The following is a 26,757-nucleotide window of genomic DNA, read 5'->3' as shown; positions in this document are numbered from 1 at the left end:
TATATTCAACAAAATAATAACGGAAAATTTCCCAAATCTAGAGAAAGATATTCCCATACAGATGCAAGAGGCCTCCAGGACACCAAACAGACCAGATCAAAATAGAACTACTCCATGACATATCATCATTAAAACAACAAGTTCAGAAACTAAGGAAAGAATATTGAAGGCTGTAAGAGAGAAAAAACAAGTAACATACAAAGGTAAACCCATCAAAATCGCAGCAGACTTCTCAACAGAAACATTAAAAGCAAGAAGAGCGTGGGGTGAGATCTTCCGGGCACTGAATGAAAATAACTTCAACCCCAGGATACTCTACCCAGCAAAGCTATCATTCAAAATAGATGGAGCAATAAAAGTCTTCCATGATAAGCAGAAACTAAAACAATATGTGACCACAAAGCCACCATTACAAAAGATTCTGCAAGGGATCCTGCACACAGAAAGTGACACCCAACTTAACCATGAAAAGGCAGGCAGCACCAAACCACAGGATAAGAAAAAGCAAGACAGTAGAGAGTAACATCAAGTTAGGTACACACAATCAAACCTTCAAACAACTAAGATAACTAAATGGCAGGAATCACCACATACCTATCAGTACTAACGCTTAATGTTAATGGACTTAATTCACCCATCAAAAGACACCGTTTGACAAAATGGATTAAAAAAGAAGATCCAACAATTTGTTGCTTACATGAGACTCATCTCACTGACAGAAATAAGCATATGCTTAGGATGAAAGGCTGGAAGAAGATTTACCAAGCCAATGGCCCCCGAAAACAAGCAGGAGTAGCAATACTTATCTCTGACAAAGTAGACTTCAAACCTATATTGATCAAACGAGATAAAGAAGGACATTCCATACTAATAAAAGGGGAAATAGACCAAAAGGAAATAATAATCATCAATCTGTACGCACCCAATGTCAACGCACCCAATTTCATCAAACATACCCTGAAAGACCTAAACGCATATATAAACGCCAACACAGTGGTTGTGGGAGACTTTAACACTCCATTATCATCAATAGATAGGTCATCCAAACAAAAACTCAATAAAGAAATCCAAGATCTAAAATATGCAATAGATCAAGTGGACCTAGTAGATGTCTACAGAACATTTCATCCAACCTCTACACAATATACATTCTTCTCAGCAGCCCATGGAACCTTCTCCAAAATAGATCATATCCTAGGGCACAAAGCAAGCCTCAGCAAATATAAGAAAATAGAAATAATACCGTGCATACTATCTGACCACAATGCAGTAAAAGTAGAACTCAACAACAAAAGTAAAGACAAAAAACATGCAAACAGCTGGAAACTAAATAACTCATTACTTAATGAAGAATGGATCATCGATGCAATAAAAGAGGAAATTAAAAAGTTCCTGGAAGTCAATGAAAATGAAAACACAACCTACCGGAACCTATGGGACACAGCTAAGGCAGTATTGAGAGGAAAGTTTATAGCCATGAGTGCATATATTAAAAAGATTGAAAGATCCCAAATCAATGACCTAATGATACATCTCAAATTCCTAGAAAAACAAGAACAAGCAAATCCCAAAACAAATAGAAGGAGAGAAATAATAAAAATAAGAGCTGAAATCAACGAAATAGAAACCAAAAAAACCATACAAAGAATTAATGAAACAAAAAGTTGGTTCTTTGAAAAAATAAACAAGATCGATAGACCCCTGGCAAACCTGACTAAAATGAGGAGAGAAAAAACCCAAATTAGGAGAATCAGGAATGCAAAAGGGGAGATAACAACAAACACCATGGAAGTCCAGGAAATCATCAGAGACTACTTTGAGAACCTATATTCAAATAAATTTGAAAATCTAAAAGAAATGGACAGATTTCTAGATACATATGATCATCCAAAACTGAACCAAGAGGAAATTAATCACCTGAATAGACCTATAACACAAAATGAAATTGAAGCAGCAATCAAGAGTCTCCCCAAAAAGAAAAGTCCAGGACCTGATGGATTCTCTGCTGAATTCTATCAGACCTTTAAAGAAGAACTGATACCAACCCTCCTTAAACTGTTCCATGAAATAGAAAGGGAAGGAAAACTGCCAAACACATTTTATGAAGCCAGTATTACACTTATCCCAAAACCAGGCAAAGACACCTCCAAAAAGGAGAACTATAGGCCAATCTCCTTAATGAACATTGATGCAAAAATCCTCAACAAAATAATGGCAAATCGAATTCAACAACATATCAAAAAGATTATTCACCACGACCAGGTAGGCTTCATCCCAGGGATGCAGGGGTGGTTCAACATACGAAAATCAATAAACGTAATAAGCCACATTAACAGAAGCAAAGACAAAAACCACTTGATCATCTCAATAGATGCAGAAAAAGCCTTTGATAAGATCCAACATCATTTCATGATAAAAACTCTAAGACAACTAGGAATAGAAGGAAAGTTCCTCAACATTATAAAAGCTATATATGACAAACCTACAGCCAGCATTATACTTAACGGAGAAAAATTAAAACCATTCCCTCTAAAATCAGGAACCAGACAAGGATGCCCACTATCTCCACTCCTATTCAACATAGTACTGGAATTCCTAGCCAGAGCAATTAGGCAAGAAGAAGGAATAAAAGGAATACAAATAGGTAAAGAAACTGTCAAAATATCCCTATTTGCAGACGACATGATCCTATACCTTAAAGACCCAAAAAACTCTACTCAGAAGCTTCTAGACATCATCAATAGCTACAGCAAAGTAGCAGGATATAAAATCAACATAGAAAAATCATTAGCATTTCTATACACTAACAATGAGCAAACGGAAAAAGAATGTATGAAAACAATTCCATTTACAATAGCCTCAAAAAAAATCAAATACCTAGGTGTAAACCTAACAAAAGATGTGAAAGACCTCTACAAGGAAAACTACACACTTCTGAAGAAAGAGATTGAGGAAGACTATAGAAAGTGGAGAGATCTCCCATGCTCATGGATTGGTAGAATCAACATAGTAAAAATGTCGATACTCCCCAAAGTAATCTACATGTTTAATGCAATTCCCATCAAAATTCCAATGACATTCATTAAAGAGATTGAAAAATCTACTGTTAAATTTATATGGAAACACAAGAGGCCACGAATAGCCAAGGCAATACTCAGTCAAAAGAACAATGCTGGAGGGATCACAATACCTGACTTCAAACTATATTACAAAGCAATAACAATAAAAACAGCATGGTACTGGCACAAAAACAGACAAGACCAGTGGAACAGAATAGAGGACCCAGATATGAAGCCACACAACTATTACCAACTTATCTTTGACAAAGGAGCTAAAAATATACGATGGAGAAATAGCAGCCTCTTCAACAAAAACTGCTGGGAAAACTGGTTAGCAGTCTGCAAAAAACTGAAACTAGATCCATGTATATCACCCTATACCAAGATTAACTCAAAATGGATCAAGGATCTTAATATCAGACCCCAAACTCTTAAGTTGATACAAGAAAGAGTAGGAAATACTCTGGAGTTAGTAGGTATAGGTAAGAACTTTCTCAATGAAACCCCAGCAGCACAGCAACTAAGAGATAGCATAGATAAATGGGACCTCATAAAACTAAAAAGCTTCTGTTCATCAAAAGAAATGGTCTCTAAACTGAAGAGAACACCCACAGAGTGGGAGAAAATATTTGCCAACTATACATCAGACAAAGGACTGATAACCAGAATATACAGGGAACTTAAAAAACTAAATTCTCCCAAAAGTAATGAACCAATAAAGAAATGGGCAAGTGAACTAAACAGAACTTTCTCAAAAGAAGAAATTCAAATGGCCAGAAAACACATGAAAAAATGCTCACCATCTCTAGCAATAAAGGAAATGCAAATTAAAACCACGCTAAGATTCCACCTCACCCCTGTTAGAATAGCCATCATCAGCAACACCACCAACAACAGGTGTTGGCGAGGATGCAGGGAAAAAGGAACCCTCTTACACTGCTGGTGGGAATGTAGACTAGTACAACCACTCTGGAAAAAAATTTGGAGGCTACTTAAAAAGCTGGACATCGATCTACCATTTGATCCAGCAATACCACTCTTGGGGATATACCCAAAAGACTGTTACTCCAGAGGCACCTGCACATCCATGTTTATTGCGGCACTATTCACAATAGCCAAGTTATGGAAACAGCCAAGATGCCCCAGCACTGACGAATGGATTAAGAAAATGTGGTATCTATACACAATGGAATTTTATGCAGCCATGAAGAAGAACGAAATGTTATCATTCGCTGGTAAATGGATGGAATTGGAGAACATCATTCTGAGTGAGGTTACCCTGGCCCAAAAGACCAAAAATCGCATGTTCTCCCTCATATGTGGACATTAGATCAAGGGCAAACACAACAAGGGGATTGGACTATGAGCACATGATAAAAGCGAGAGCACACAAGGGAGGGGTGAGGATAGGTAAGACACCTAAAAAACTAGCTAGCATTTGTTGCCCTTAACGCAGAGAAACTAAAGCAGATACCTTAAAGCAACTGAGGCCAATAGGAAAAGGGGAACAGGGACTAGAGAAAAGGTTAGATTAAAAAGAATTAACCTAGAAGGTAACACCCATGCACAGGAAATCAATGTGAGTCAATGCCCTGTATAGCTATCCTTATCTCAACCAGCAAAACCCCTTGTTCCTTCCTATTATTGCTTATACTCTCTCTACAACAAAATTAGAGATAAGGGCAAAATAGTTTCTGCTGGGTATTGAGGGGGGGAGCGGGAGGGGGTGGAGTGGGTGGTAAGGAAGGGGGTGGGGGCAGGGGGGAGAAATAAACCAAGCCTTGTATGCACATATGAATAATAAAAGAAAAATGAAAAAAAACAAAAAAAAACAAAAAGAGTTAACCTAGTAACACCCACGCACAGGAAATCAATGTGAGTCAATGCCCTGTATAGCTATCCTTATCTCAACCAGCAAAAACCCTTGTTCCTTCCTATTATTGCTTATACTCTCTCTACAACAAAATTAGAGATAAGGGCAAAATAGTTTCTGCTGGGTATTGGGGGGAGCGGGAGTGGGCGGAGTGGGTGGTAAGGGAGGGGGTGGGGGCAGGGGGGAGAAATGAACCAAGCCTTGTATGCACATATGAATAATAAAAGAAAAATGAAAAAAAAAAGATGTAAAAATAAAAAATAAATAAAAAGATAGAAAATTTCAACAGAGAATTGGAATATTTTTTAAAGAACAAAATGGTTATTTTAAAACTAAAATACATTATGGAAATTTGAAGACAGGCCACTCTACATTAATCAAAGGGGAAAATTATAAAACAAATTTTAAAAAAGAAAAAGAACAAAGTTTGGGAGAAATGAGGAAGGATAATACCAGATAATTTAACATACAAATTAAAGAATCCCCCAAAAAGGTGAAAAAGGACAGAAGAAATACTTTACAAAATAATGGTTAAGGTTTTCCACATTTAAAAACAGAGATAAACACATGGACTCAAATCCACCAAAATCCAAACAAGCTCACAGAGAAAATAATCATATACTTAAATATATCACAGTCAAATGCTGAAAGCCAAACTAAAGGAAAAAACTTTTAAAGCAGCTCTACACCTTCCCCAAAGGCCTGTAATAGTCCAAGGAGAAAAGAATGAGAATTAGGGTAACTTCAGTAACAATAAAAAAGTCAAAACAGAAAAATATTTTTTTTAATGCTCAAATTAAAAGGATCTAGCTTTATACCAAGGAAAAATACCCTTCAAAAATGAAGCCAAAGTGTGCTAGTGATGTGGCTCAAGTGGTAGAATGCCTGCCTAGCAATAGCAAATTAAGTTTGGCATGCATACTCCCTAAATGAAATTCTAAAGGATGTTCTTTAGACATAAAGTAATTCCATCTAGATAGAAAGTGAGGAATGCAGGAAGAAATGAAAAAAAAAAATCAATGAAGCAATTACATATGTGGATAAATCTAAATAAGCTGATTATATAAAACCAAAATGACAATGTCCTGTGGAAAGCTGGGCTTGGTGGTACACACCTGTAATCATAGCACTTAGGAGGTGAAGGCAGGAAGATCACAAATTCAAAGCTAGCCTGGGATACACAGTGAGACCATGCCTCAAAAAACATAGATAAAAAGAATATAAGGCTCTTATATTATGCAAGAAGAGGGCCAAAGTAATTAATTAGTATCAAATTTTAACAACTAAGGATTTATGTCTTTATCTTTAAGGTAACCACTTAAAAATTACAAAACAGAACATTATTTCCAAATTACTAGAGGAAATATAGAATAATAAAAAATCCTTTTGGTCAATCCAACAAAGAAAGAAGAAAGAAGCATAGAATAGGTAAGACACGTAAAAGGCACATATAAAAATGTGTTATATTTTAAAAATCAAGTGTATCACTGACTGAATTAATATCAACCAATGTCTTCCTTGTGAGAAAAAGTCTGTTGGAATTGAACAATACTGAAAAAATATCTGACTGCTATTAACAGCATATTCATATAGAAAATTTTAAATTAAATGAGTGAAAGAAATCATATCTTACAAACACTAATTAAAAGACAACTGGAGTAGCTGTTTAATATTAAGATTAGACAAAGCCAACTTTTTAAAGGAATTATTAGAAAAATAAGGGACAATTTATAATTGTAAAGTCCTCATTTCACCAGGAAGATATTAACAATCCTAAATTTGAATTTATCTAATAAGAAAGCCTCTAAATGTATAAAGTCATACTGTCAGGAAACAAACAACTTCACAGCATAGTATAGTATTTTATCACACCTTTCTCAATAGATAATTTTTTAATAGTAAGTATGAACATGAAATATTTGAGGACCATCATCAACTAAATTGACCTACACTGTATCCAATAACCATAGGATTCACACTATTTTCAGGCACATCCAAAACACTCACCAAAATGCACCATATGACGAACTGTAACAAAAACCTCAATAAATACCAAAAACATAAAATAATGCAGGGAATATTCTCATATACTAGTACAATAATGCTAGAATTCAATCATAATGTGACATAGTTAGAAATATATATATTTGATCTCTGCCTTGGCACATAGCTCTAAAACCTTTAGAATTTCAGAAGTGAAAAGTGTTGAGTTTTTCTGGTTTGGTTTTTGTATGTTTATGGATGACTGGAGGCTCTTAGATAGCCTTAAAATATGGACTTATTGTCAAGGAAACCAACTATGTGATTAAACAGTAACTTTCAACCTTAGCGTTTAACATCTGGGCAGAGGAGAGAAGTTGAACTTAACTAATCATAACTACATAATGAAAACTACAAAAAAAACGATGAGGTTTAGAGGGCTTCTAGGTTGGTAAACACATGGAGGTATTGGGAGGGTAGCACACCCAAAAAGGTTATGGTCCTTCATACCTTGCCCTACCCATCTCTGACAATTACTGAGTTGTTGTTCTTTTATAACAAACTAGTAACCTCATAAGTAACTTGTTTATTGAGTTATATGAGCTATTCTAGCAAATCATCAAACCTGAGAAAGGGTTATGGGAACTTCCAATTTGTAGCCAAATCAGACAGAAGCTGTTGATAACATGAAAATGGACAGACCATTGGCAACTGGCATCTAAAGTGCAGGACAGCTTGTGAGACCTAGCCTGTACACTGTGAGGTCTATGCTTACTTCAGGTAGACAGTATTAGAAGTATTGACTGTAGTAGAAAGAAAAATTGTTTTCCACTAGTTGGTGTAGAGGAATTTTTCCTTGTAATAAGAATTGACAAATCATCAAATTTTTTAATAATTAGTAAGTATATTTTTAAATAACTAAAGGTCAAATAATGGGAAATAAAAACATTTTGAAATGGATAATGACTATATTATCAAAGTAAACTAATAAACAAGAAAAATTAGGAAGCTAAAAAGATTATAAAGAATTGATAAGTCTACCACCAATGAACAGAAAAAAAAAATGCTAGTGTTTCTCTTCAGCATTCTTTTCCAAAAAGTTTTATTTACCTTAAAATAAACTTCATTTTAATAGCTATAAAAATACGTGACTAATATTTTACTTTCTGCATAAAACCATGGGGACAGTTATTTTTAAAGTTTCACTCCCTGAGAATCTCTAGAACTGCAAAAATTTCCTATATTAATTCAAAATATTAATTTATGTCTAGATGGTTTTTAATAAACATTATTCTCTCATATATTAGAAATAAGTATTTTTTCATTATCTGACTGTTCCTGGTAAGTATTAAGTGTTCTTACCTTGTTCTATTTTAAGAGTATGACAGCCTAGAGGAATGTAAGCTTTTTCTCTATGGTTTAGACAATATATAAAGTATTACAGAATTAATTCAGATCCCTAAAATAACCTGTATTTCTAAAATACACACAGAGTAAATTTAGGATAGCCACTTACCACTTGACCTGTTTTTACGACTTGACTTCCCACCAGTAAGAAGCATCTTGAGACTATTCCGAAACATGGTTGTACTCTTCTAATATAAGACTATAAAAGAAAATAGGGAAATACGTTTAAGAAGTCTTGATTTTTCTATTCAAAATATTTCTAATAATTAATTTTAAATGCATGTAAATAATTAACTATGCTTAAATATATAGTATAAAATTGTAACTATATGACCAAAACCACTATTAGACACTTAAATACTTTCACAGATGTAATACCATAGCTATGAGCAGCAGAATATACCTAAGTCCCAGCTACTTGGGAGGCTGAGGCACGAGGAGCACTGGAGCCCAGAACTTTAAGACCAACCTGGGCAACACAGTGAGACACCATCTCAAAATAAATAAAATAAACAAAAAAAACCAAAAATATTCTATAATACTTTGAGTAACCTAAGAAATAAAGGTAGATAGCACTGAGGATACACAGAAATATAAAACATAATAAGGTAGCTATCTTATTTAAAACATAATAAGATTCGCCTATCTTTCACTTGACTCTCCAATTCTAGGATAATATTCCTACAACTATCTCTCTCTCTCTCTCTCTCTCTCTCTCTCTCTCTCTCTCTCTCTCACACACACACACACACACACACACACACACACACACATACACACAAGAAATATAATACTGGTAAGCAAGAATTTATCCTCTCAAGACTACTAATATACATGAATCAGTGACTATCCTCTGTGTCCTATTCCTATCAAAGGAAAACCATCCCAACTATATAAGAATCAAAAATTTTCTAACATTAATGAGATATATGAAACAACTATAAGAAGCCTGTAAAACACCAAGCAAGAGAATACCAACAAATCATAGCTAAACTGCTAAAAAGAAAATCTCTAAAATTGCTAGAAAAAAATAGTAAACACATTCAAAATAGCAACAATCAATGGACTGACAGATGACTTTCAATAAAAATGAACAGCAGGTGACAATGGAACGACTTCTTTAAAATTCTGAAAGAATGTAGGTGCCAATTAAAAATCTATTCTTAGATTTTAAATCTTTGAAAAATGAAAATGAACTAAACATTTCAGAGGACCAAAAACAAAGAATTTATCACTGAAAGAAATACTAAAAGGCACTTCTTCCAACAGGAAAAAAATGATACCTAGAAAAAGCATAGAAAGGCAAAATAGAAGACCCAAAGAATAGGTGAATATTTGGTACACATAAATGAACAATTATAGTAAAACATAGTAACATCAACAGCTTAGTAATTTTAAAATAAATGAAGAAGACTAGGGGAGTAGCTAAGAGGCAGAGAGCTTACCTAGCATGCATGAGGTCCTGGACTCAATCTCCAGTACCATGATAGGTAGATACAGAGACAGACAGACAAATTGACTTAAAATGGTGGCTACATCCTAAAAGGCAGAAATGGAGTAAATGGAATTAAAGCTTCTAAGATATCTTTTGTCTAGAAATAGCAAAAGTAATCATTTATATTAGAACTCAATAACTCAAAAACTAATGCAAGTAGTCGCTGAAATGTTCTCTAAAATTGAAGAGATAAAAAGAGTAACTAAATATATTAAGCTGGGCATGGTGGTACACACCTGTAATTCTAGGACTCTGGAGGCTGAAGCAAGAGGAATGTTAGTTACAGGCCAGCCTGCAATACTGAGCCTCTGTCTCAGAGAAAAAGAAAACTGACAACCAAAGAAGGTAAGATATCAGAAAAAAAAGTAACAGTATAAATGGATAAGATATAAAGCAATCAGTAAAATAGTTTTACTCAGATTTAAATAAATTATATCCATTATTATGTTAAATATAGTAAGACACTATATACAGACACATAAACATTGAATGTAAAATGACAGAAAAAGATATATCAAGAAAGACCAAAGGAAAGTGGCATAGCTATGCCAGTATCAGGCAAAGTAGACCTAAGGAGCTTTAATAAGCATCATTATTAAAGACAAAGAGAGGGGTTGGAGGGGTATCTCACTGGTAGAGCACTTGCTTAGACTAGGCAAGGTTCTGGGCTCAATATTACAATTCTAAATGCGCAAATTAACAAAGTAACAAAGTTTAAAAATATGTAAAGGAAAAGTTTACAAGACTAAATGGTGACAGACAAATCCAAATCCAAGACCTTATGAGAGATTAACATCTTTGTCAACAGCTACAAGGTCAAGTAGGAAAAAACATTATGAAGATATAAAAGATTTAAATCAGATGTCAGTGGTTCAATTTAATTTATTGTGTGCGTATTTGTGCTTGTATGCAATAGGTTAACTGTGCAATTCAAATCTTTTGTATCTTTTTTTTTCCTGAGACTAGGGTTTGAACTCAGGGCTTCACGCTTGCAAAGCAGGCACTCTACTGCTCGAGCCACATCTCCAGCCCAAATTGCTATGGTTATTTTGAAGATAGGGTCTCTTCCAGAAAAACATAAATTAAAATAAATAAATCAATAAAAAGCACAAACTAGCTGGGCACTACCAGTGACTCACACCTGTAACCCCAGCCACTTGGGAGGCTGAGATCATAAGGACTGCAGTTTGAGGACAGCCTGGGCACCTAGTTCATGAGACCCCCATCTCCAAAATAACCAGAGTAAAATGGACTGGAAGTGTGGCTCAAGTAGTAGAGTGCCTGCTTCAAAAGCTTGAAGCCCTGAGTTAAAAACCCAATCCCACCAAAAAACATAAAAATATATACTCAAAACTTATGCCAAAATAAATCATATTTTGGATCATAAAGCAAGTCTCAACAAATTTCAAAGAAATGACATCTTTCCTAGTACATCCTCTGACTATAATATAATTAATTTAAAACTGAGTAATTTTGTTTTAAATCTAGAAAATTCCTTATTGGTTGAAAACTGAGTGATATGCTTTTCAACAACCCATAAGTTGAAAAACATAAATAAATCACAATGGCATTTTTAAAATATTTGCAATAAATGATGATGAAAATATGACTTATAGAAACAGGATAGAACTAAAGCAATGATTATAAAGGAATTTACACCTAAAATGCATATATTAGAAGTGAAGGATGATGCTCAATATCTAAGCTTCTATCTCAATAAGTTCAAAAACAAGCAGCAAATTATATCCAAAGGAAGGAAAAGAGCAAAGAACAGAAAAGTAGAAAACAAATGGGAAACAGAATGAAACTACTAAACAGCAAAGTTTATCAAGAAAAAAAGAAATTCATGGTATCAGTAATGAAATAGGGAACACTGCTTCAGATCCTTAAAGCTTTAAAAACACAAGTTATAGCTGGGAACCGGTTGCTCACCTATAATCTGAGCTACCTGGAAGGCTGAGATTGGGAAGATTGTAGTTTGAAGCCAACCCCGGTAAAAAGCTGGCAAGACCCCTATCTCAACCAATAGCTGGATGCAGTGGCACATGCTTATCATCACAAACTATTCAAGAGGCTGAGATCAGGAGGATAGCAGTTCTGGTCCTGACCAGCCAAAAAAGTTTACAAGATTTTTCCCACAAAGAAAACTACAGAACCTGACTGTTTTCACTGGTGAATCCTATCAAGGTTTTAAGGAATAAGTAACACCATTTCTTTTTTCTTTTTCTTTTCTTTTTTTTTTTTTTTTTTTTTTTTTTGAGAAAGGGTCTTACTATATATCCCAGGCTGATCTGGAACTCATGATCCTCCTGCCACAGCCTTCAGAGTGCTGGGATTACAGTAACGCACCACCATATCTGACTTAAACATTCTTTAAGAAAATAAAAGGGAAAACTTGAAAACATATTTTATGAGGGCAGCATGGTATTACTCCTAAAACTTAACACATAAGAAAATTGCAGGTCAATATACCTCCTGAACACAGATCCAAAATAAACATTGAAAACTATACAATGTTGCTGAAAAACATTACAGACAATCTAAACAAGTAGAGATATAATAAATTCACAAATTGAAAAGTTCCCTATTGTTAAAATGTCACTTCTCCCCAAACTGTTCTAAAGAGACAATACAATCCCAATCAAATTCCTGATTAGAAACTTGTCTTTTTTTATAGCAATTGAAAAGTTGATTCTAAAATTCATGATAATGTAAAGACCAATCTTAGATACCACCAAAAAAAGTCATATCACTTATACCTAATTTCAAGATTTACTCTAAAGCTTCAGTAATCATGATACTAGAATACCAGCATAAGTGTCTTCAAATGGACCAACCAAATAGAATACACACCAGAAAAAGGCCTACGCATATATGGCCATTAGTTTTTCACAAAATCCTTCTACCCCCTTATCAATAAATGGGGGTAGAACAGATTATCTATTTTTTTAAATGCACTGACCTACAATCACTCTACAAGAAGTTCAGTTCAAAATAAATCACTAGAAGCTAAAATTATAAAGCTTTTAAAAAAAAACACAGGAAAATATCTTCATTATTTAGGCAAAGGATTCTTAGAACACAGAAAGCAATAGCCATGTAAGAAAGAGCTAATGTATTTGGAGTTCATTAAAAATATTAAAACATCTGCTCACCAAAACACACCATTAGGAAAATGAATTAATTTTTCCACAAACTGGAAAATTATTCACAAAACATATAAAGAACAGGGCACAGTTAACTCAGTGGTAGAATACTTGCCTAGTATGCACAAGTCCCTGGGTTCAATTTCTAACACTGCAAAACAACAAAAATCCACACAACTAACTATAAAGAAACAAATTTTTAAATGCCCAAGAGATTTGAATAGGTATTGTTAAAAAGTATATGTATGAATAACCAACATACATATTTAAATGACTCAACATTTTACCACTGAGAAAAAAATTTACAATGAATTACCACTACACTCCCATCAAAATAGCTAAATTTGTTTGTTTGTTTTTTGATGGCTCTGGGATTTGAACTCAGGGCTTTGTGCTTGCTATGCAAGCCCTCTACCACTGGAGCAATACCTCAGGCCCTAAAAGATAACTTTTAAAAAACCTAACAATATCAAATACTGACCAGGATAAAGAGCAACCTAATCTCCAATACACTGTTTTAAGAGTACAAAATGGTACAATAACTTTGGAGAAAAATCTAGCAGTTTATTAAAAACTAAGCATAAAGGCCAAGTGTCAGTGGTTCACACCTATAATCCTACCTACCTGTAAGGCTGAGATATGGAGGATCATGGTTCAAGACCAGCTCAGGTAAAAAGTTCAGGAGACCATGTGTCAACTTACAGCTGGGAAGAGTGGCATGTGCCTGTCATCCCAAGCTACACAGGAGGCCGAGACTGGGAGATTCAAGGTGCGTTCAAGAAAAAAGTTTGCAAACTCCCATCTCAATGCAAACAAGCTAGGCATGATGGTGTGTGCCTGTCATCCCAGCGATGGCAGGAAGCTTAAAACTGGAGGATCATGGTACACGCCAGTCTCAAGACACTATCTCCAAATAAACAGAGCAAAAGGGTTCATGTGGTAGAGTGCCTGCCTAACAAGCATGAAGCTCTGAGTTCAAACCTCAGTACCACTAAAAGAAACCAAAAAAACCCTAAGCATATATGTTCATGTGACAATATCCTTTTATTTTTAGCCAAGAAAAATTAAAGCATATGTGATAATAAAAAGACTAGTACCACAATTATTATAGAAATTTTGTCCCTAATAGCCAATGAGGAGAATGAGTAAATAATGAGATAATTTATATTGAAGTAATAAGAGCCGCTCAGCAATTAAAAAGGTAATGAACGAATATGTATTTGACAACATAGCTATATCTCAAAATAAATCTGCTGAGAGTAAGAAGCCTTACGTAAGTGCGTATACATTGAATTATTCCATTTATACCAAGTTCAATAATAAAGTAATTTATAATAGGAAAAATCAGAAAAATGACTGCCTCTTAGGAGTATATATAAGGATAAACTGAGAAAAGGCATGCAAAAACTTTCCAGAACACTGGTAATATTCTATATCTTTATGAATTTGGGATACACAAATAATCTCAAAATTCAGCAAATGTTTACAGCAGATTTATGCATCATATTTTATGTAAATCTTACCTCAAAAAAAGTAAATAAATCTTGAACTGCAATTATATTCATGCTGAAATATTTAAGGAACATACCAATGGCTGCAATTTACTTTGAAATGAAATGCATCATAAATTATATGTATTGATAGGTGGAAGCATGGGAAGACAGATAAATGATAAAAGTAATTAGATAAAAATGTTTTAACAGTATACTCTTAGTAGTGGCTATCTATACATTATATTATTATAATATAATATATTATATATAATATATTATATAATAATATAACTACTTAAAGTTTAAATAGTTGAGTTATTAACAGCTTAGAATTTCTTCCCCTTCTAAGAACTGCCATGGACTGTCTGGAATCACCTTGCCCATGAAGTTTCATGTCTCACTACTGCAACCCAGCAGAGGCACTCAGCCAATGAGGTGTGTGCAAAGGACCAGCTTCCTTAACTCAAGGAAGGGAAAATTTTGTGATATGATTTATGCATCAAAACCTTCACCCATCTCTTTTTATGCTTTATTTTTCTTCAAAAACTTATCTCTAAAAATATAGACCAATAGGATAGGGGAAGATACAAGGAAAGGGTATAAGAGGGTAAAAATGGTGGAAATACTATGTACACATGTAAATAAATGGAAAAATGAGATCTGTTGAAACTATTCCAGGAATGGGGGAGGACAGAATAAAGGAGAATGATGGATGGGGTGAATTCAACTATGATATATTGTAAGAACTTTTGTAAATGTCACATTGTACCCCCTAAATACAATAATAAAAAATATATGTATAGATAGATAGATATAGATATAGATATATATACACCTGTTTGTTTAATGTCAGTTCCCCCACTAAATATAAATTCCAGGATAGCACTGAAGTTGTTTGATTCACTTTTACATCTCTGTAACCAGAGGATAAGATCTGTTACACAGAAGATGCTACAAAGCATGTACTTATTGACTTTATAAATTATATTCTTTTGCTTATATATCATTATCCACATCAAACCCTTGTTAGATAATCCTGGTACTATTTATCTTTTGATCCTTGATCCCTAGTTCATTCAAGGCTCTCAATATTTCTAACATAAATAAATTAATAAATAATTGAACATTGAGCAGAGACTTCATTCATCAGAATATTAACCTAGTAGGAACAGGGGTGGGTTCAGTAGTACTAATGTAGCCTGTGTGAAGCCCTGGGTTCAATCCCAAGCACCACAAAAATTCAAAATGAGTTATCAACCTAACAAAATCATAAATAGACATGATGCAAAAGTAAGTTTCAATGGACAAGAAAAGGTCTGAAATCAACTAGCGGAATAGGGACTATGTAGAGTGAATGTAAAGTAGGGACAGTCAGGGAAAGGCATAAAAATTCTAGGCAAAGTTCAAAATTTTACCCTGGGGTAGGGGAAGATCCAAGAAAATTCTAATCATACTTCAAACTTTTACCTGACTCAGGCCCTCCTAATATTTCTGTACAAAATTTAAAACTATGTTGCTCAAAGTTTCAAAAGAAAAAATATAGGTAAGAACAAATTATTTAAAAGGACTAGGAGTCAAAAAGGATAAAAATCCCGTATCTGGAAATAAATCAATATAACTACATTCTACGTATAGGTTAAAATTTTTCATGGTTACCATAATTAATTATAATAATAATCACTTTTTAAGAAGTGTATTTTTTCATTGCTGGCCCTAAAACATTTTATAAAAAATTACTGAAATATATGCTGAACAAAATAAAACTTAAAATATTTATTTAAAGCTAATTATATTTTGATTAAATGACTTTCTTATTCAAATTAACATACCAAAAGAAATTTTTACCGTTAAGATATTAATACAGAAACTATAAATTGAAACTAAATGGAAAAAAGTTATTTGATCTATTTGATAATAAAATGTCTAAATTTCATCTTAATTTTCCAAATTTTATATCCAAACTTTGAGATGTTTCCTCTGGAGCAATCATTAAATAAATTCCTCCAAGTGAATCTCTGGACAATGAGGATAAACCATTCACAAGTCCTAATAATTTCTAATTATCTTATCTGATGATCCTTAAGCTTTTATTTTTGTGACACCTGTTCTAAACCATCCAGGTCAAATGCTTCTTAATGGTCCACCAAGGACAGAGATTCAATATCCCATTTCAATGTCTTCTTCCACTATTTTATTAGTGGACAATTTTCCTTTTCAATGTTCATCACTCCTACTTAAAGTTCTTTTTTATTATGTAACAAAAAAAGAATACAACATTCCCCAAATGTTTTATAACTAATACTGTAATCAAACTTCTATACTATTCTGATAATCAGGGTTAACATTTCCATTCTGTGGGTTATCACAGATACAGTTCAAGAGCAGAGTGCTTGCCTAGTAACACTGAGGCCCTCAGTTTAATCTCCAACATGGGGAAAGAAAAGTTGACCACAAGAAAACCAGGTAGGAAGCTCCTGTAATAGTCCCAAGTAAGAGATGGATGAGAACTATCAAGAGTGAGGAACTAACTGGTTGAACTTGGTATATTTATTTTATTTTTTTATTTTACTGTTTTACATCTATTCAATGCCTATACATTGTCTGTGTCATCTTCTCCCCTCTCGCCCCCCACCCCCACCGCCCCGCTTCTTTTATAAGTAGAATTTACAAAATTTGTTGATACTGGGTATGAGGCTGAGGAAGATAGATGAATGGATGATAGACAGATAGATAGATAGATAGATAAAGACAGACAGATAGAATCTCCTTTTACTTATGGATTTACCAATTTTATTGTTCTTTCTGAAGAACCAAGTTTTGAGTATATTTATTAAATCTATCCTAAAAGGCTATGGTTTATTGACTTCTACTTCCATGTTTTTAAATTCCTTCCTTTTGTATAGCTTCTTGAATTCAGTATTTAATTCATCTATATGTTGTGGCCTCTAATAAAATTCATTTTAAAGCTGTAAGTTTTCTTCAAATACTAAATGGAATGTTCCATAGGTTCTTACAGATGGCCATTCCTAGATAATCTATAATTTTACTTCAGATTTTTCTCTTTTATCCAAGATAAAGACAGTATTTTTTAAATGTTCCAAAATGTCATGCTTTTTGTCCTTCCTTTTATAGTGTCTATTTTTATTATTCAGTAGTCAGAAAATGTGCTTCTTAGTTTTCTGCTTTGGAATGTTTGGTATTTTCTTCGCGGCCTAACACACACTTAGTTTTTCACAAATGTTCTGTTGCTTTTTAAATATATATTCTTTATTTGTAGACTGGAGTATTATAAAAAGAATTCAAGTACACAAAGGGAAGAACACATCAGATGACTCTTTAAAAAAAAAAAAAAAAAAAAAGCAATGCACCACAAGTATAGAATCCCTGACAGTGTCCTAGTTATGTGATATTAAGCAAACTACTTAAACTCTCTTTATCTTATAAATAGCTGTTATTATGGTTTGGAACTGAAATGTCCCCAAAAGGCCATGTATTAAAGGCTTATTCTCCAACTGATGACACTATGGGAGGTGGCAAAAATTTTAGAACGTAAGGCCTAGTTGGAAAAAGTTAGGTCACTAGAGGCATGTTCTTGAAGGAGATATTGGGACTTCAGCCCCTTCCTCTCTTTCTTTTTGTTCCCACCATGATGTTCTGCCTCACCAAGCAACCATGTACTGAAACCTCTGAAATTGTAAGTCAAATAAATCTCTCTTTTTAAATTGTTTACCTCAGGTATTTTGAAATAGTGATGGAAAGCTTATCAACATAGCTGTGAAATTACGTAATTCATGTAAAAACAGCATGGTACCTAATATCTAGCAAGAAAATTAAATTTGGTCATTACTACTTTAGGAGGCTTTAAATCCTTATGTTACAGAATTATTTTTATTTTTGAGATTTAGCAGAATGTAGAAATCTATGGAAATCAGTCATTCTTTGTCTATCTACTCATCCTTCAAACTTCAATTCAGACATCACCTCCCAAAAGACTCCTCTGACCACAACTTGTCAAGTTTCAGTTATCTTCAGTCCTTCTCCCATATAACAATTATGATATTATATTATAAATTCTTATGTAACTATCTTCTCCACTAGCTTACTAGCTCTATGAAGGGAATAATGACAATGATCTTTTTTTTTTTTTGAGATGGGGTCTATGCTACCCAAGCTGGCCTTGAACTCCCTAGGCTCAAATGAACTTCCTGTCTCAACCTCCCAAATGCTGGGATTACAGTTGTGTGCCACTATGCCCGGCTCTAAGCCTGTTCTTTTTTTTTTTTATCTTTAGCTGTAAAAAATAAAAGGTGTTCAACAAATATATGCAGAATGAAGACATATTTCAATACAATAATAACTTATTAATAGAGAGAATGAGTTGCAATGACAACATCCTACCTTAGTCTACCTTAAATCCATTCTCTTCCAGGGCAACTAACCAACACACACACACACACACACACACACACACACAAACTTGAGTTTTATCACCAAGGTAAAGAATCACCAAAAAATTAAGGAATATGTACAAAGAAGCCCTTCTGAATATATGCTGATTTTAAAAACTCATACATGTCCTTAATCAAGTTAAATTGAATATCATGGGGCAGCAACAGTAAACCCTAAACTATGATCTTAGTATTCATTAGTGTCTGTGCATAATCAACAAACTCAATCCCTAAACCACCAAAGCTTAATTAACAGGTTCCATCCCTAACCCCCTACGAGGTCATATGGGTTCTGTAGATATATGTAGCAAAGCCCCAATAATCTTAAAACTTGAGACAGTGTTCCCAAATGGGGATGGATTATTGGTATAAAGTGGGAAAACTTGCAGTGTCACACAGTAGTGAATGGGAGAAAGTAAACAGTGAACCTTTTCAATAGGAGTATCTCAAAGGTAAAGTTCTCTATATCAGGAATGGGAAAAATTACCATTATTTAATGGAGTATTGTATAAAGTCCTATAGTGCTCCAGCTGCCTGCTATTTCAGAAGTGCTGCCCAATGATGCAGAGGAATACTGTACAGCTTATAGAGTACAACCAAATTGGGGTCAGAACTGGTGGTAAAAAAGGAAGGAAGCCCCCGCTGCCTGCTAATACTGATACCACTAAACAGATTGGTCTATAGTGCTCCCAAGTGGGAGAAGAGAATAACTTCATTATCTGTTCGTGTTTAACAACACATATCACCATGTCAAGATTGAGAGGAGTACAGTATTATAAGGAGAGCATACACAACACCTTAGGGCAGAGTTCTTACTTCTTAAAGAAAGTTAAACACTTTCCACTACCATACAGCATTCCACGTAGTTTAATGTAGAAGGCTCTAATTGTGAATTGTGCCTGTGATATATCCAGGGCAAAAATATATATTGAGAACTATATTAGCATAAGGCAGGAAATCCCAGTATTAGGATGGTAACACTTGTCAGGCGCCAGTGGCTCACACCTCTAATCCTAGCTACTCAGCAGGCAGAGATCAGAAGGATAGAGGTTCAAACTCAGCACAGACAAATAGTTCTCAAGACCCTATTTTGAAAAACCCATCACAAAAAACGGCTGGTGGAGTGGCTCAAGGTGTAGGCCCTGAGTTCAAACCCCAGCACTACCTTTAAAAAAAAAAAGAAAAGAAAAGAAAAAGAATGGTAACACTTCCTCTAGACTAGGAAATTCAACCAAAATTGTAATCTGTCATACACTGAGGGTGTCCACAAAGATATTTTCTAGGTAGCTTGACAATGCTACATAATGTCAGTAGAACATACTGGTACACTGCTGCCTTCTTCAAGTCTTTTAATGGTCTCTGGTCTACTCAAATTTTCTACTTCTCGAATTATTACAAAACATTTTAAATCATTTATATTGTGTATTAAAATAGGCTTAGGAAAATGGGCAAGACACCAATAGTGTCTACTACATTGTGGAAATATCCTTATCTTTTAACTGCTCTTTCACATTGTCCGTCTCTTTACCCCTCTGCACTGCCTTTTGGACAATTTAACTCTATCTGAAAACCACTAATTCTCTCTTCAGTCAGATAACTTAACCTTTCTACCATTGGGTTTTTTTTTTTTCCTTCTGTTACAGTTTATTGCATTTAATGGAACAAGAAAACAAACAAATCATGTTACAACAGTGCCAGCTGGCAAACTATTACATCTTTCATAATTATAAATATACAACATGTATTATTCTCTTTTCTGTGTCATTTTGAAGTACATTTTTTTTCTGAATGATGTTAGCAGATTTCTCACATTCCAAATCCTAAGCATAGATTTCATTTCTAAATGTTTTATATGGTATTTTTTCAAGCCCACCTAATTAGTTTTAATACTTTTTCCTCTTTTCTCTTTTGATTCTCCTTACTTTAAATATTTTAGTCACACTACTTTATATATATGTAAATATAAGTTAATATGTACAACACATTTTATGTATTTTAACTTTTTTTTTCTAGTGTCTGAAGGTTTGGGTCTGGTTTTGTTTCTGATTGCTCTTAAACTCATGGCAGTTTATTTCCCGTGTGTGTGTGTGTGTGTGTGTGTGTGTGTGTTCTTTGTCCTCTCAGCTTCCTCTTCATACATGTTGGAAACTCTCAATCTGTCTTTCACATCTAAATTTCTCCTTCCTATTTTCAATTTCTTTGTCTCTGATCCTTTACCTGTCCATCCACAAGGAAGGTAAAATTACAGACACTGTATTTGAGTACATTGCTGTCAATATTATACTAGTGGCTCTGCTGCTCTCAATGCTATCATCACAAAGCAGCACTTCCTAGTCGTAACTCCAGGAAGTTAAAGTATTGTTTCAGGCCAACTCATATGAATATATACTCCACAGGAGAAACATAAATGATCAACTAATCAGAAAGATGAAAATTAAAAGAACCATTAGGTAAGCAAAAATTTAAGACTAATGTGGTAAAGGTTATAGGGAAACGCCTAACAGAAAGTAATAATGTCTTTTTGGTGGTAATCTGATAATATCTATTAAAATTTAGAATACACATACATTTAATCCAGTAATTTCACTTTTAGAATCTTTGCTCATATGGCTACACAAATATACTGTGTATATTTATCACGTGCAAACACTGTCAAGCACTTTACATACCTTAATTCATTAAAATCCCCTAACAGTGTGTTAGTAGGCCACAGTGTGGACAAACAATTGAGCTGGTATTCAAATGTAGACAGAATCCTGGGGCACCATTATTTTCACAGTCACTCAGAATTTGTGGTTAAGGCACAGTGGAGGAGGAAAACAAAGAGAAATTCTCATATAATCTTTCAGTGACTGCTAACCTATAACTTCCAGACAGATTAAATAAAACCTAGCTTAAAGGGACCAAAAGAACAAACAAGTATGTCTTAAAGCCATTTAAGAGAATAAAGTACCCTAAACGGGAAGCAAATACATATTCCTAATTTCAAAAAGCCAAATGTAAGAAATATTTTTAAATAGAAATTATGAGGGTAAAGATAAATTCAGGAAGCAGATTCAGAGAATCCAATGTGAGAGTTTCAGAAAGAGAAAACAAACAATGGAGGAAGAAATCAAAAGACATTAAGGAACCCTTTTCTAAGTTAGTGGGTCTCAGAGCATGGTCTCTGGAGAGGCAGCATCAACACTAAGAACTTGTTAGAGATGCAAATTTACCAGCCTCACCTAGATCTACTAAATCAGAAACTATTTTTTTTTTCTTTTCAGCTTAAAACAATTGTTCTCAAACTTTAGCATGCTTCCTAATCTCCTAGTGAGCTTGATAAAACATAGGTTGCTTAAAAGCCATATAAATAAGAAACAGTGTGTCAGAAGGTATTAAGCACGACATATAGGAAGATATAAATGAAGCAGAGAGGGGAGCAGGAATATTGGGAAAAAGGAGGCTGCAGGGTTGCAATTTTAAATGAGTAAAAAATCTGAAGAAACTAATGAAGTACATTATGTAGATATGAAGAAAGAGAATTCCAGGCAGAAAAAATAGTGAATACACAATCATAAGCCAAAAGCATACTCAGCTTGTTTAAGGAACAGCAAGAAGGCCTGTATAACTAAAACAAAGTAAATCAAGGCACAGAATGGAGGAGTTTGAGTAGAGCAGAAGTAAATGAAATCAAAGAAATGACTGAAGTCACAATGTGTAGGGCCTTATTTAACTCTTATAAAAACTTTAGTTTTTATTCTGAGAAAGATGGAAAGTAATAGGACAGGTATTAAGATGAGAAAAGACAAAATCTGTTGTATGCTTAAAAGATCACACTCAGGGCTATGTTGAAAACAAACTGTAGATGCAAACCATTTAGAAAGCTATTTCAATAATTCCAGGCAAGTGACAGTAGTAGCTCAGACCAAGGTGGGAATAATTAGGAGCGCTCACTCCTAGGTATCTTTTAAAGGCACAGCCAATAGATCTCCTAACAAATTCAATGTGAGGAATGAAAAAGAAAACCCAAGGATGACTCCAATGTTCTGAACAAGTGAAAGAATGAAGTTGCTATCAATAAGATGGAAAGAACTGTAAGGAAAACAGATGAGAAAGAGAAGATGATAGTTCAAGTCTGACCAAATGTACTGAAGATACCTGTGAGACATCCAAGGGAAAATGTCAACTAAGCAGCTAAATATATGAACCTGAGATTTGAAAAAGAAATTTGGACTGGGAACTATCGGCAGATAGGCAGTGCTGTAAGTTTGGTTCTTGAAAGTCCCCCAAAGATCCCTGTATGAAAGGCTTCGTACCCAGGGTTACATTATTGGGGCATGATGGAACCTTTAGCAGATGGAACTTAGTGGGAGGTCTTTATTTACATCATACATCGTTGGGGGCCTACCCAAAAAGAGGATGGGGGACCCTGGCACCCTCCTTGCTCTTTTGGGGTTTTGTTTGCTTGTTTGTTTTGGGTTTCTTGTTGTTGTTTTAGCAGTACTGGGGATTGAACTCAAGGTCTCACACTTGCTAGGCAAGCACTCTACCACTTGAGCCACACCCCCAGTCCTTTTGCTTTTAGTTTTTCAGATAGCGTTTAGTACTAACTTTGCTTGGGTTGTCCTAGAACAGTGATCTTCTTGTCTGTGCCTCCCAAGTGGCTGAAATTACAGACCCTTGCTCTTGTTTTCTTTTAGCTTCCTGGCCAAGAGATAAGCAACTTTTCTCCACTATGCACTTTCACCAAATTCTCCCACCAGAATGAGCAGTCTCACCACAGGGCCAACTGATCATGAATGAGAGAGCTAGGTGAGAAGTTCAAGTGGTAGAGAGCTTGTCTATCATGCATGAGGCCCTGGGTTCAATCCCCAGTACCAGTAAAAAAAAAAAAAAAAGAATGAATGAATGAATGAGATCAAGGGAATGAGTATAAAGAATAAACAGTTCATATGAGATAAAAGGTCTTAGAATTGACTATTGTATCAGAGGTCATTAATCCCCTTTTTTTTGCACCCTCTTGGTGGTACTGGGGATTGAACTAAGGGCCTCACACTTGCTAAGGCAGGACCTCAACCACTTGAGCCACTCCACCAGCCCCTGAAGTCCTTTAGTCCTTTTTAACAGCATTGTCACTAGAATAATGAGAGCAAATTCTGACTAGAAGGAATTCAACAGAGAAGGACTTCAACAACATAAAAATATATATACAAAAGAGTATTCACTACAGTATTACTTTTTATTGCAACATACTGGAAACCTGTAATAGGGCATATTCCTGTGCTGACTAAATTAACCACGGCACATATACATTATGGAGTACTATATAACTGTAAAAAAATTAAAGAAGATCATTACAAAGTAATATAAAATAATTTCTATGATGTGTTAAGTAAAAGGGAAAGATGTGAAAGAATATTATGGTATTGTCTTTTCTGAACGAATTATAAGAAAATATGCACGTATGTGCTTATTTTTAGAAGAATTAGCACAGGATGGATAAGCCAAAAACATTTGTCAACCAGTCTGTAAAGCAGAGAGAAATCTTCATTTTAGAAATCAAGGAGTTCAGCTATAAAGCCGAAAGAGTTCTCTAAAACCTTGCCAGGACAGATACCAAACCCTTCTGATGAAAAAGTTCTGATTACCCTCAAAACATCTGAAGTCAATGCTGGGCTAAAATAAACTAGAGCTAGAGTAAAACCTCAAAACAAATCAGACTGATTCAACCTCACACTCCACTTACTAGGCAGATGGATTTATCTCAGTCTCTACAGTTCTTTTATACAATATTGCTACCATACAACCAAAATTTAGGGAGGCTCAAAACAAGTTTTAAAATGTGACCTGAACTAATAATCATCTTACTGTCTTTTAGCTCCAAATACATTTTTTGTTTGCTCTGAAAATAGATCTGAGCCCTTATTTTTTTTCTTTGCCAGCTGGTACAAGGTTAAGCTTTTTGAGTAGAAGGCACTAGAGAGATCTTATGGGAAGAAAAGGTTTTATTTCTGGGATCCAGTGCACCTGGATTCCCCAGTACCTGGTTCACAGATAGTTTCTCTCACATCAAACTGCTTACTACAGCATGTGTAGCTCCTTCAGTGTCCTGTTCCTATATTGCCAAGGAGGACCCAATGGTCAGCACCTTCCCATACACTCCCACTTTCGTGATTTTTATAGTGGAGTACCTTTGGTGTATACCTGTATAGTTTCCACCAAGTTCTAAAGGACAGATTTCAAGAAAGTTCTGTCAGTGTGGTACTAAAGCATTATTTCTCTGCCATTCAATGAGCTGTGGCCATGCCCTTTCCAACAAAATCTGGATGTCAGCCAAGACTGGAGAAGCACTCTTCCTTGAACATACATATTTCAGTATAGGAGTAGTAGCTTCTTATATCTGCTATTCCTATATCTTCTTTCCTTCTAACTATTTTCTCATTACTCCAATTTCCTATTATAATTAAAGATTCTTTATATTTATGTTCCCTGTTTAAATTACTATACAATTTCTCTTTCAAACTGATACAGAAGTCAAACCAAAAAATACTTAATACACATAATTCATGTACATGAAGTAGATGAACAGACAAAATTATTTTAAAAGGGGGTTTGTCTTTCCTTTGACAGAGAAGGGGAGGACTGGATAAAGAAACTTTCTTAGATGCTAAGTATGTCCTATATCTTATTTGAGATAACAGTTACACAGATTGTGTATACAACAGTCAAAACTCACTAAACTGAGCATTAATATATTTTTATTTTAGTCCATGCAAATCGTATCACAATCAAAAAAGAAAAAAAAAAGGAATTCAAGGCTCCATGAAGAAATGTCTGATTATACAGTTGGGGTAGGAAGGCAGAAGATGAGCCTGGAACATCGTTGCTCTACAAAGTAAGAAAGTACTCAAAATAATGATCAGTCTTAAGCCAGAGCAATAAGGCAAGAAAAATAAATAAAAGGGATACAACTATAGAGGAATAAGGCAGATTATTCCTATTTGAAGATTACATGATCCTATATTTAAAAGACCCTAAAGACTCTTACCAAAACACTGTTAAATCTAATAAACAATTTCAGCAAATTAGCAGGGTACAAAATCAACATATGAAAATCAGTAGTTTTTCTACATACTAACAACGAATAGGCTTAGAAATCAGTAAAACAATGCCATTCACAATGTCTCAAAAAAAAAAAAAAATCTAGGACTAAAGCTTAACCAAGGAGTTAAGGAGCCTCTACAATGAAAACTATAAAACAATTAAAAAAAAAAAAGAAATTGAAGAAGACACTAGAAGATGAAAGATCTCTGATGTTCATGGATCGACAAAATTAATATTGTGAAAATGGCTGTAGTACCAAAAGCAATCTACAGATTCAATGCAATCCCCATCAGAATGCCAATGTAGCTCTTCACAGAAATAGGAAAACCACTCCTAAAATTCATATGGAAGTATAAAAGAATCCAAAGAGCCAAAGAAATCCTGAACAAAAAGAGTAATGCTGGCGGTATTACACTATCTGATTTCAAACCATACTACATAGCTATAGTAACAAAAATAGCATGGCACTGGCATAAAAACACACACAGAGACCAATGGAATAAAATATAAACTCCATATATGAACCCACACAGCTACTGCCATCTGATTTTTCAGAAAGATGCAAAAAATACACATTGGAGGAAAGACAGCATCTTCAACAAATGCTGCTGGTACCAATGGATAACCACATAAAGAAGATGAAACTAGATCCTTATCTCTCACTGTACAAAAATCAATTAAAAATGCATCAAAGATCTTAATGTAAGACCTAAAACTTTGAAGCTACAGAAAAACACAGAGGAAACGCTTGACAATACAAGCATAAGCAA

General features: G+C 34.5%; 1 protein-coding gene across 9 annotated transcripts in view; it reads right to left on the bottom strand.

The window, feature by feature from the left end:
- Tanc2 (tetratricopeptide repeat, ankyrin repeat and coiled-coil containing 2) overlaps window positions 1–26,757 on the bottom strand; it is a 387,000-nt gene that overhangs the window by 337,023 nt on the left and 23,220 nt on the right. For 8 of the 9 annotated variants that reach the window (XM_074045367.1, XM_074045366.1, XM_074045369.1 and 5 more), the window contains one exon: window positions 8,429–8,518. In XM_074045367.1, coding sequence (XP_073901468.1) covers window positions 8,429–8,495 — 67 coding nt within the window. In that variant the 5' untranslated portion in view covers window positions 8,496–8,518. Of the gene's footprint in view, window positions 1–8,428; window positions 8,519–9,764; window positions 9,787–26,757 lie in introns of those variants that run through there. The other variant, XM_074045368.1, reaches the window with a different exon arrangement.

This window comes from Castor canadensis, chromosome 11 (assembly GCF_047511655.1).
Source record: "Castor canadensis chromosome 11, mCasCan1.hap1v2, whole genome shotgun sequence".
NCBI lineage: Eukaryota > Metazoa > Chordata > Mammalia > Rodentia > Castoridae > Castor > Castor canadensis.
The sequence above is the reverse complement of the archived record's forward strand: the minus strand, read 5'-3'. Positions and strand labels throughout refer to the sequence as shown.